This window comes from Pseudorca crassidens, chromosome 11 (genome assembly GCF_039906515.1).
Source record: "Pseudorca crassidens isolate mPseCra1 chromosome 11, mPseCra1.hap1, whole genome shotgun sequence".
NCBI lineage: Eukaryota > Metazoa > Chordata > Mammalia > Artiodactyla > Delphinidae > Pseudorca > Pseudorca crassidens.
In genome coordinates, this window is record NC_090306.1 from 38,790,872 (window position 1) to 38,803,344 (window position 12,473).

The window sequence follows — 12,473 nt, forward strand, 5'->3', positions numbered from 1 at the left end:
ATTAAAAAAAAAATGTATATTTTCTATTCATGGGGGAAAAATCTAAAGAGGAGTTCATTATACTTATTTTATCAGAGTATAACTTGTTCCAAATAAAAAGTTGTGAAAAGGAAAACCAAAATTTCAGTTTAGAAATTTGTATTCTGTTCAATTGTTAAGAGAATTCCAGGATGATTCATATTATTCCATTTTTCTTTTCTCTTATTTATTTATTCCTTTACATTAAAATTATTTTCAAAATATTTGTTGTTCTTTATTTTCCTTTTTATAATTCAAAACAATCTCTCTATACAAATATAGCTCTGAAAGCAGAGGCTTTACAACATTATGGACAATTCTCTGGCAGATTGAATTTTCACTGCCGAGATTTCAGATTTACTTTGAATGTCAATATTAAAGACTAATTTAAATATTTTTTGATTTCTATAAAAAGCTTAATTGATAATTGTTACAATTTCAACAAACACTCTTTGAACTCCATCTGCATATAATTATGTAAGATTTTACAGGAACTACAAAAATAAGTAAGAGAAAAATCTCAGGCCCCTAGTATCTTATAACGATGGATGGAGGATTAGACATGGTGTGACCTGGACAGGTCACTAGGCCACAAGATATCTATGATATGAGTACCATGAGGAGAAGAGGCTACACAGTTGGCACGTAGAGGTGGTTCCTCTACAGAGCTCATCAGGCTAGGGAATAATGAAGGGACCAGTCTATCTTCCCTCTCTTCTGTAGAATAACCATGGAATCCAAAGACTTCCTTACCCATCTGCCTTATGTTCCTATATATGTTTGTTCACCACCCTCAGTAAAACAATGTATGTGTAATGAGAGTTACAACCAATGCTCTTTTTGGGACATATATTGCACTAACCAAGATTATTTGTAATATTTTATTGTTAACTATTTGTTCTATAACCATTACCTTATTGCCCTTTAGGGAAAATCTTGGAAGAGATACTGTCATACCTTTTTCTAATTGCTTTTGAAAGAAAGCTCTTAATTTGCTTCTTTTTTCATCTTCCTTTGGTGACTATGCCTTAGGGTAGGTACTTGGCAAGGGGTAGACTTTTAATACAGCAGATCACATGCACTCTGCACTGTTTATATTATTACGTCTAATGTTTTTCACTGAGTGTCTTGTTCCTTTCAGGACGGTTCTTTTCACTCTGACATCTGTGGTTGTACTTGTCATTACAACTGACTGGATCAGCTGGGACAAGCTGAATCGGGGATTTTTGCCCAGTGATGAAGTTTCCAGAGCCTTCCTGGCTTCTTTCATCTTGGTCTTTGACCTCCTTATTGTAATGCAGGTAAGTGGCTTTGTATTTTCCTCCTCTCACTGAAGCCACTCCATGCTCTGTTCTCAGTAAACAAACACTATACAGTGAAAGGCTCCATAAAGCTAGAGAAATGCATAGTTTACAGTTGCTATAAATGGAGCCTTCCCTGATCATATTTTCAGCAATTTTACTGAGAGGATAAACCAACTGGGCTTTTATGAAAAGGGCACCAAAAAGTCATTGTATGACCATTGAAAGGTGGCCCCTGGAAACCATACAGAATGGTTGTGGTATTTTTGCCAAAGTTTCAGGGAAAAAAACAAAACAAAGCAAAACAAAAAAACGCCTGCCATTTAGAAAATGGAAAACTGCAGAGATGAGGATGATATAAGCCAACAAAGCAGGGATAAGCGATTGCCAAAGCAACTTAGGGCTTTAGAGCAGTTGAAATGGAATAATATAAAAATGCTTTTTCTGCTTATGGAAATTATCACTTTCTTTCAGTATTCACCAGAGATCATTCCATTTTCATGTAAACAATATTTCTGCCCTGCTTAGCAACAGATTCTTTGTACAATGGCATCGTGCTTATCAGTGCTACTCGTGTAATCTTCTGGTGTGAATGCTTTGGGGTCTTAGGGGTGTTCCTTTGAATCGAGCGGAAAGAGACATTAACTATTACTTGGCACTTTATCTTGTTCATTAAATACCCATCCATTTGCTAGACATTTTCTTATTACTTTCATAAGGCAATTTTGTGTTTTCCTCTCCAGAGGCATTGTAAGTGACCGGAACAAAGGCTCCATTGCTGAAGGGAAAGTAAACTTCATTGTGTTCTGAATTTATGTGAGATTTCACAGGATAGCAGATTGGTTTTCTCATTGCTACAGGCAAAGAGAGGCCTTTATAAGAGATTAAGTGTTTTAGTGTTAGTGTTTTAAAAGAGAATAACAATCTGGGTGGTTTTGTTTTGGTTTTTGGGTTTTTTTGGTATATAACGTAGCCGAGGTGTGAGAGGCTCAAGAGGGTTCCTAGAGTATATTATTATTTTAATAGATGATGATTTAAAATACATTATTGTTTTTAAAAATTAAATGAAATTGAATTCTTTGTCTCATCTAAAAATTGATGTATTTCTTTTTTTATTTCCCATGGGATAGTTTAGCATAGTGAAGAAAGCCCTGGACTTTGAGTAAGGAAGCACTGGCAAGGTTCCATACCTGTCTCTCACTTGCTATAGGACCTCCTCTGGATATTTATAAAATTAAATTTATAGCACTTATGCAATAATGTCATGCATTACTTTTTAAAGGCTATTTTATCTTTTTTCATCTAATACTCCTCCTAACTAACATACTATTATATGTAAAATATCTGCTTTGGCCAAGTGGCCTACTGGTACCTCATTGAACCCATCTTAAAGTCAAAGGTACTAGTAGCCAAGTAGACCATTATCTTTTTTTTTTTTTTTTTTTGCGGTACGCGAGCCTCACTGCTGTGGCCTCTCCCGTTGCGGAGTACAGGCTCCGGATGCGCAGGCTCAGAGGCCATGGTTCACGGGCCCAGCCATTCCACGGCATGTGGGATCTTCCCGGACCGGGGCACGAACCCGTGTCCCCTGCATCGGCAGGTGGACTCCCAACCACTGCGCCACCAGGGAAGCCCTATCTTTTAATTTGTTTAAATTTATATATGTGAAAAAAAAATTGTATATGTGAGAGCATAAATTTCCTGATTTCCTGCTACCATCCACCATCTTTTACCCTCTTTATATAGTTTTAATTATTCTTGCAATAGGTTCACTAAAATCAGGGACTTGAAGTGGGAAAATGTAACATTAAAATTTGCAGATATTATGGACTCACTCAAAAAGTACTTCATAAAGAGAGATGGAAGGAAAGATAGTCAGGATTTATGCAGGCAGAGTCAGCAGGATTTAGAAGGGAAAGGCATTCTAGATGAAGGAAATGGCATGAAAATGTGGAGTCAGTAAAGTACTGAAGTGTGTACAGAGTGGCCAGAGCACCAGTTGACTGAAGATGGAGGGCCCCTGCTGAGGAATATATCAGTTTGGACCATTTTGGCTACAAGTAACAATAACCCTGCCAAGCCAGCTTAATCAAAGAAGGAAATGTATTACTGCATTATAAGGATGGCCTGCAGAATTAAAGAGGAGGGATGCAGTAGCATTTTAGGGACACATGAAAGCAGAGACTAACGTGTAACAGGGAACCCAGTCCTAGCTCTTATTCTCCATCTCTCATCTTTTTCTCTTTCACTTCTGCTTTCTTTTTCTCTCTTACTGTAAAGCAGCTTTTTCAGCTTTCCAGTTCACGTAGAAGAAGGTGGCCACAGCCAACACCTCAGAGCGAGACTACTCTTGGCTGTCGGGTCTAATTCTGGATTCCAGGGAAGGAATAGCAGGGACTGGATTGTCCTGCATCCAGCTGTGAACTGACTGGGGGTGAAGCAGTCCCAGAGAAAAAGGGGGAGAGGTTGGGCCTCAAAAACCAAATTAATACAAGGAGTTGAAAATGGGGCCCCCAAAGTAGGTCTGTTAACTCCTTTTCTCTCTCCCCCAACACCTGGTCAGCCAGCCAGGCCTATCGATTCATCGTTTGTTACGTCTCTTGTAGCCATACCTTCCCTGCTCATTTCTCTGCCACCATTCCAGTCCTGGCTCTCCTCTATACTATTGTAAAATAATTTCCAGTGAAACCTTCTGCCTCCAGATGTCCCCTTGTCCCACACGCCCTACACAGCTCACCTTCCTAAGCTTCCAAGCTGAAATGCCATGTTGTATATGTCACTTTTCAACCAAAAATATTGTCAGTGACTCCCATTGTCCGAGAATGAAGTCCAGACTCTAGGAGCTCTCTCTCAGGGCTCTCCACGGTCTGCCCTTGGCTGTGTTTTCTCCCATATCTTCTGTGCTCTGGCTCTACCCAGCCCTGAGGGCTGTTGCTTGGCCCCAACCACAGCACGCTTATTCCAGGATGTCTGTGAGCCTCTGTTTCCTCCTCAGGTTGTATCTGTCTCCTGCTCTGCTCATTTACACTTTACCATTGAAGACCATTCCAATGCCCTCAGTAAAGCCAGGGGATGAATTCCTCCTTGCAAGTCCTGCAGCACATTTTACCTGAACTGCAGATCAGCATTTCACCTTTTCCTGCTCTATAGAGCAGAAACCATAGCTTATAATGATATATCCCTGGAGCCTCTCTAGCACAGAGCCTTACAAGGGCGGCAATAGGCCCAGAGTAATAGAGGATAAAGAAGTGGCATTTCAGCACTGAGTCTCATGCAAACTCTGTCCCGCTCTGGGAGCATCATGTTGAAGTGCAAGGAACTAGTGCATGTGGTGAGAGAGTGAATTTAAGGAAACAGCCCCAGAAGCCATATATAGTCAAGCTTTTTAAAAATATCTAATACAAATGTCCTAACAAGTCCATAACCAGCTAAACTCTGATCTAATCCACTTTATGTTCACATATTTTAGACAAGAGAACAATAGAAAAGTAGCAAACTTCGTGGAAATGGAGGCAGTAGTTTTACTGAAAGGTTTTCCCTCATTAGAATTAAGTGATTTAAAAGCAATAGACCCTAGGCTTTTCTAATGGTAGGAAAATTCAACTTATATGATTGAAAGAGATTTTAATGTTTGGTTAAAAAAGAAAAAAAAAGAAAAGAAACCATTAGAATATGATATTACTGCTGTAAAGATTTTATTTTAACAAAATTAGTAGGCCAATTCTGAATACTTGTAGAGAAAGTGCAATTATTTATTTTTATGAATATTTTAAATAGAATTTTGTATGTTTATTGTGAAAACTATTGGTTGTATCACATATTTCTGTAGTTTTAGGAAATTCACTAGAACTAAGGCATAAACAGTTGCCAGTAAAGTATAACATGACTCATATAAATCACACATTACTACAGAACATAAGAGGTAAATTGTACAGAACACTTCCCTCTGAGGAAATCTTATCTCAAATTCATTTAATATTTATAATTACATCACTTAACTTTTATATACTCCTTTAATTCCTTGCATAAGTATTTAATTTGCAGTTCTATCCCACCTACTCATCTTTTCTGCTAGATTGAAGAAAAGATATACCTAAGACATATAAGAATTAAAAATACAACATGTTATAGAGTAAGCAAAGAACAAAAATGTGTCTTAGGAGTTCACCAAAAATAAAGAGAGAGAGAGCAGTGTAGACATGTAGCCAACGTAGTAAGGGAAAGCTTCAGAGCAGAGATTAGATTAGAAGGACAGGCAGCTAGAATTTGAAAAGGCAGAGCAATGAACAAGAAAAGTTTTCTAGCTGGGAGTAGTATCATAATCATCAAGGTAAGAATCAGTTTTGTTCCATTAAGTTCAGAAAATGTTGACAGATTCATTTCTAGTGTGCACTGCACCCGGTGCTGGAGACGGGGGACAGGGGGAAGGGAGATCAAAGATCAGTGACACACCGCACAGGAGTTTGTAGCTGCAGAGAGGAATTCACAGTTTAATAGAATAAATAGGAGTAGAAAAGTAGAGACATTTGAGAAAGACTATCTTTATTTAGATGAATGGTTCAGGTAGAAAGTAAAAATTCCCACCTCGCACTTTTAAATTCAACTAACCCACGCTGCCAGGATCTATTTTCTGATATGAAGACTTTAGAAGAAGGAAGTTTCTCTTCATAAGCTAAAGAACATTCTGGGCTTTTTACTAGACAAGAAGAGAGAGAGTGAGAGAGGGAAGAGAGAGGAGGAGACGGAGTAGGAGAGGTGAGAAGCCAGAAAGATGGATACAGGCAGGAGCGAGTGCAGGAGCCAGTGTGTGGGGCAGGTGGCAGGATTAGGCAGTGGTGATGACCACGGAGGCTGATGAAGTTATATCTATGGGCAAGTTTCTCATAAATGCTTTACATAACTGGACTCTGGCAGATTGGTGTAAGGAGATTAAAAAACTCTTCAGCTTCACAACTGGACCAGTGTAGCCTAGCATCAAGATAGCATCTGCTGAACAAGGTGCCCAGGAGGTGGATACAGTTGTGAGCTAAATTGCTAGAGTTTATAGGTAACTATGGGAAGGTTTTGCACATATATATGTATCCTTGAACCTTCCTTTTCTTTAACAGCCTCTCCCCTAGAAAGCTTCTCGCATCATCTTGTGTGTGTGTGTATCTTAGATTTATGTATATTATGTATATAAATAGATACATAATATAGATAAAATGCACATCATATATGTAATAGCTTTACGTGCTTCAAGGTGATGAGAGAAATCTTTGTACCTACATACCTGCCTTCCCCCTGTAACATGTGAGCTCGAGGAGAGGAAATGTATTTTTTCATTCCCACAGCTAACTCATGTTCAGTACATTGCAGCTTTACCATAAATATTTTGCTGAATGAAAGAACAAAGGAATGAACATAACATTATTTCAGGAAAGCCAAAGATCATGAGATTTTTCAAGAAGTAAAATGTTTACCAACAGCAAGAGAATGAACCATCAATACTATTAGATTAAGTCATATCCACTGAAGTATGATCCCACAGTGATTAAATATCCAAATAAAAATTTGAATAAAATGCTCAGTTAAGTGTTAAAAAGAACTCTTTGGACTAGTTGGAAAGCACGTAGAGAGAAGTGATATTTCCTGAAAAGTCCTGAAAATATTTCAGTGCATTAATTCTTAATGCACTGAAGAAATAATTATGAAAATTACATTCAACAAACATCTCACTGTGTAACATCTAAAAATCTAATTTTTTTTTTCTGTTTCGTGCATCATTCTTAGAAGCAGATTGACTAGTTTAAAAAAAAATAGACATTATGCCTCTTGGTAGACTTTCAAACTCTGTTGACCTGACTTTAGTAGGGCACTTCTTTTGAGGTCATAATTTTTGAAAGTGGAGTCAGTTCCTTTAGAACGTAGGGCAGAGCAACAAGTGTGAAACTATTTTAATTAAAGAGCCATAGTGTTTTGACAAGTGGTCATATATTTTTCGGATAAGTTATTTCAACTGTTTTGCTTACAGGTTACTTAGAAAGGGTTGTTTAGATGTCTGTTCACCAGTTTTAACATATTGTTCAGCTTTGGGAATACTTTATATAGCTTTATTCAAAGTATTTAAAGTTCCTCTTCACATTTATTTTTCATCTTTATTTTTCTTATGCAAGGTCTACACTCCTATTTGAAAACGCAGTAATGGTAATTTCTGGTATGGGTCCCACATGATGACATGGAATAAGGGTTAATTCTTTAAATAGTTCCTAGATTAACCATAAATGCCTGTTCTCTTCATGATATGTGTCTTAGAGGTTGAATCGCAACTTTATTTACTGTCACCGTTTTGTGCTTCTGACATCATTGTTGGTCCAGTGGGTAGACAGACTGTTATATATTTATATATATACAGATATAAATCAATATATTTATTAGTGGTCCCAGAAACTGGTCTCCACATAGCAGACAGACTTACCACGGTAAGTCATGTTCACGCAGCCTGACGGAGGCCAGCCAAGTGGGCAGGAGATGCCAGAGAACAGACCTTGGCAGGTGACCCAAGGTATCAGGAACATTTGGCAGAAGGTAATAAGTGAGCTGGAAGCATTGGGGTTATCAGGCAAAACAAAATTTAGCATCCAATCATGGGTACTGGTGTGACAAATACACTCACTCGGAAATGAAACTAATAGTCTGCTTAGCATATGAAATAGATCACAATTTTGAAACAGGCAGTAAGTTCTATGAGGGATTATTGTGAGCAGGAAAGATCACGTAAGTCTTTATGGATAATGTGGGGAGAATGTAGCTTGAAGGAATTATAAGATTTGGTTAAGCGAGCGGAAAATAGAGACATTCAAATTTTAGCCCCATTTAAATGCTTCAAACCCTGAGGTATTTTTTAAAAAAAGAGCTAGAACGTGTTTAAAAAACTGGGAAGATATAAATTCTATACTATTGCACATGAGCAGTAATTTTTTCAAAGCCATGCTGAGGCAGCAAAACAGATCTCCCATAAATTAGTATTTTTCCAGTGGATGCATTGTTTCCAGGTGCTGTGGAATGATCAGTGCTTGATCGTCATCCTGAAAGAGTTTTCCAGCCCTGGCCTCCACCCCATCTTTGCGTGTGTGTATCACGGTTCTCCCTGGATGTCTTGTGTAGTGTTGCCACTTATTGCATCAACTGTACATGACAAAAAAAGTGCAATATCGAAGACTGACATGGTTGGTCATTTCATCAGGCCCTCAGCTTCACTGGGGCAGGTTTCAAACAGAGTATTATACTTCAGGTCAGAGCTTTATAAGTTTTTTTGGAGGAGGTAATGAAGAGGATGTGACCCCACCAGTTGATCCCAAGCAGGACCTGATACTTGAAGACTTCTCCCTGCTCCCCTGTGTTTGGTATACCTGCTGTCCACTTTTCCCATAGTGGGAGCTGTTTTCAAGGGTGCAGGCTTGAGAGATCAAAATCTAGCGGAGACCATCTGACAGGTAGTTTCTAAGTCAAAGGTCCATTAACTCTGGATTTGAACATGCAAGAAATACTGTGCAGCAAGTGGCTCAAACTCCAGTCTAGTCTAGTTAGACTAGAGATTGGGTCTAATACTAGGAGACCATAGTGAGAACCTTTCATAGTGGAAATGAGGAACAAGCTTTGAAGAGGGGCAGAGTGTGCAATGGAAACATAACTGGACTAAAAAGAAAATGGAGATGGAGGGAGACAAGGAAGCAGGGAGGCAAAAAGAAATGTAATAAAAGGCTAACATTCACTGAGCACTTACTATGACCTGGATGCCTAGACACACTATATCTTTTTTAATCTTCTCAAACCCCCCTACAGGATTCATATTGTTATTATCTATAATTTTATAAATGAAGATGGGAATTGCCCAAGGTACACAGATAGAGTCTGGCTTCAGCAGAATGGGGATTAAAAAACAGAACTGTATGACTCCAAAGCCCATACATTTTTCAGACCTTGTAATATTGTGCATATCAAATTAAGTAATATACACAAGTAATGTCCAAAGCAAAGCACTTGACATGTGGCAGGAAGCTTGGTGAATGAAGGGAACACTCCTGCAACAGACTAGAGCCAGGACTCTATTTCTTTTCTCTTTTTTAAAAAATAATTTTATTGGAGTATAATTGCTTTACAATGTTGTGTTAGTTTTTACTGTACAGCAGAGTGAATCAGCTATATGTATACAGATATCCCCTCTTTTTTGGATTTACTTCCCATTTAGGTCACCACAGAGGACTGAGTAGAGTTCCCTGTGCTATACAGTAGGTTCTCATTAGTCACCTATTTTATATATAGTATCAATAGTGTATATATGTCAATCCCAATTTCCCAATTCATCCCACCCCCCCCTTTTCCCCCTTGGTATCCATATGTTTTTCTCTACACCTGTGTCTCTATTTCTGCTTTGTAAATGAGATCATCTATACCAATTTTTTCAGATTCCACATATATGCGTTAATATACGATATTTGTTTTTCTCTGTCTTACTTCACTCTGTCTGACAGTCTCTAGGTCCATCCACGTCTCTACAAATGACCCAATTTTGTTCCTTTTTATGGCTGAGTAATATTCCATTGTATATATGTGCCACATCCTCTTTATCCATTCCTCTGTTGATGGACATTTAGGTTGCTTCCGTGTCCTGGCTATTGTAAATAGTTCTTCAGTGAACATTGGACTGCATGTGTCTATTTGAATTATGGTTTTCTCTGGGTATATGCCCAGTAATGGGATTGCTGGGTCATATGGTAGCTCTATTTTTAGTTTTTTAAGGAATCTCCATACTGTTCTCTGTAGTGGCTGTATCAATTTACATTCCCACCAACAATGCATGAGGTTTCCCTTTTCTCCACACCCTCTCCAGAATGTATCATTTGTAGATTTTGTGATGATGGCCATTCTGACTGGTGTGAGGTGATATCTCATTGTAGTTTTGATTTGCCTTTCTCTAATGATTAGTGATGTTAAGCATCTTTTCATGTGTTTGTTGGCCATCTGTATGTCTTCTTTGGAGAAATGTCTATTTAGGTCTTCAGCCTATTTTTTGATTGGGTTGTTTTTGTTGTTGTTGTTATTGAGCTGCATGAGCTGTTTGTGTATTTTGGAGATTAATCCTTTGTCAGTTGCTTCATTTGCAACTGTTTTCTCTCATCCTGAGGTTTGTATTTTCGTCTTGCTTATGGTTTCCTTTGCTCTATTTCTTAGAGTGTGATCTTGGTTAAGTCACTTCATGTCTAGGAATCCATTTTCTCATCTCTGTCATGACAATTTTTTCCTGACCCATGTTATTTTTATGATAGTCTTAAAAAGGCCCTTGAAGTGAGCTATTTTTACATATTGAAATTACATAATCTGGATAGAAGAAAACAATTTGGTTGGAAAAAAGTTTCAGCGTTATGCTTTGCATTACAATTAATCATTCAGGCTTCTTTTGATCTTAGCTAGAGAAAACTATAATAATGTGGTGGTATATAAAGACCTTGGAGTCTCAGTGCATTGCAGCCATAATATGTTAAAAGAGATGTATGCTAAGGGGATGATTCAAACCCTTACCTGATCATAAAAATCACCAAAATTCTTACAAAATATGTGAATTCTCTGGCTATAGGAAGATTGCCAGAAGTTTCTGGCTTCATATGTGTGCAATGGTGCCACGGGATTAAGCATTACAGATGATTCTTGTGACCACGGTCACCTAGAAACCGGTTAAAAATGCAGATTCTTGGGTCTTCTTCTTACAGCTAGTGGCATCAGAAGTACTAGAGGATTTGGCCTGTGAATATGCGTTTTTATTTAGCCTAAATGTGATTTCTCTGAAGCTCACTGCTCTAAGGTAATGCCCTAGAAATAAGTGAATGTCTATAGTTACTACGATTCAGATAGCTATACATAAAAGAAACCCAAGAAAATTCCAAATTTCCAGATGGTACTTGGAATTTATTGCATTTGATGAATTGTTCAGAATTCTGCATTTCTCCTATAAAAATACATCATTCCTGTGGTGCATATTGTGAAAAGCTGAACAGTTAACATCAAATATGTATGTGGTGCACTTTTCTCTAATTTTTGATGAAAATATATTTTATAAATATCCCTTTGCTGAAAATGTATTTATGTCTGAGATGCTTACCATTTATTTAATCTTTGTTTGATTTCAATAGCTGCGTACGTTTATTTGGCAAGTTGAGTAAGATCTAAAGTATAGTAATAGCATGAAACCAAAGAGGTATATATTTCTCAGTTTTATAACAAAATTAATTTCTACACAAAAGTATGTCTGGGAGAAAAAAGAAAATTAGTAAATTAGTTGTTTATAATTCTTTTCATTCCTTCTAAAGTGAATAGGTACCAAGGAATATCGTTTGTTTTAATGAATGGATTGATAGGTATGGATGCAAAATTAGGAAACTCAAGGACATAGAGGCAGTTCCTGCTTATGCAGTAGGACAGTAGGAGCCAGGAAGCTGGAAGGAGTTGTTGTGGGAAAAGAAAGAGAGAATACATAGAGGTGGCAGCTGCTACAGCTAATAGAACTCGGGAGAGAGAGAAAAGTTTTGTTCTATCATATACAATGTTATACCCAGATTCCCAAGAAAATTTCAGTTAAAATATATATTCTCCAATCCTTTTGGCATTATTTTCCTCCAGCCCCATCCTGCTTTTTCAATTCAAGATGGGCTTCTGGACAAGATTCAGGGGAAGGACAAGGTTGTAGAGGCCAAGGTACGTTTTGATTACACACGTATGAAAATTAGTGGATGTAATGAGTAAGTGTAGAAATAAGATCTCAAGGGGGCATTTGCTTTATCTTACGACTGCCTCAATTATTAAACATTTGAAATTCTTTCGTTTTTGGGTTTCCATGGAACTACCTCTGTACTGGCTCAAAGCCGAACTGTATGTCTCTTTCTTTTCAATCCCATTTGTCAAATCCCCTTCCTCTTACTACCTTTAGACATCAGTATACTCTGAGGTTCTGTCCTAGCCTCTTTATCTTTTCTTCCCAGCTATTTTTCCAAGGCAGTTTCATCCACCACCATGACTTCCAGTCCTTATAGACTGATCTTTCTCTAATATTTCCCAAGTCCAGATGCCTCTGCTGAATTTCAGACCTGGATATCTAACTGCCCACTGGCTATATCTGCC

At 37.8% G+C, this 12,473-nt stretch overlaps 1 protein-coding gene across 11 annotated transcripts in view; it reads left to right on the forward strand.

Annotated features, from left to right (window-relative positions):
• TMEM117 (transmembrane protein 117) overlaps positions 1 to 12,473 on the forward strand; it is a 572,067-nt gene that overhangs the window by 446,120 nt on the left and 113,474 nt on the right. For all 11 annotated transcript variants that reach the window (XM_067696273.1, XM_067696267.1, XM_067696274.1 and 8 more), the window contains one exon: positions 1,160 to 1,319. In XM_067696273.1, the coding sequence (XP_067552374.1) occupies positions 1,160 to 1,319 (160 nt within the window). The remainder of the gene's footprint in view (positions 1 to 1,159; positions 1,320 to 12,473) is intronic.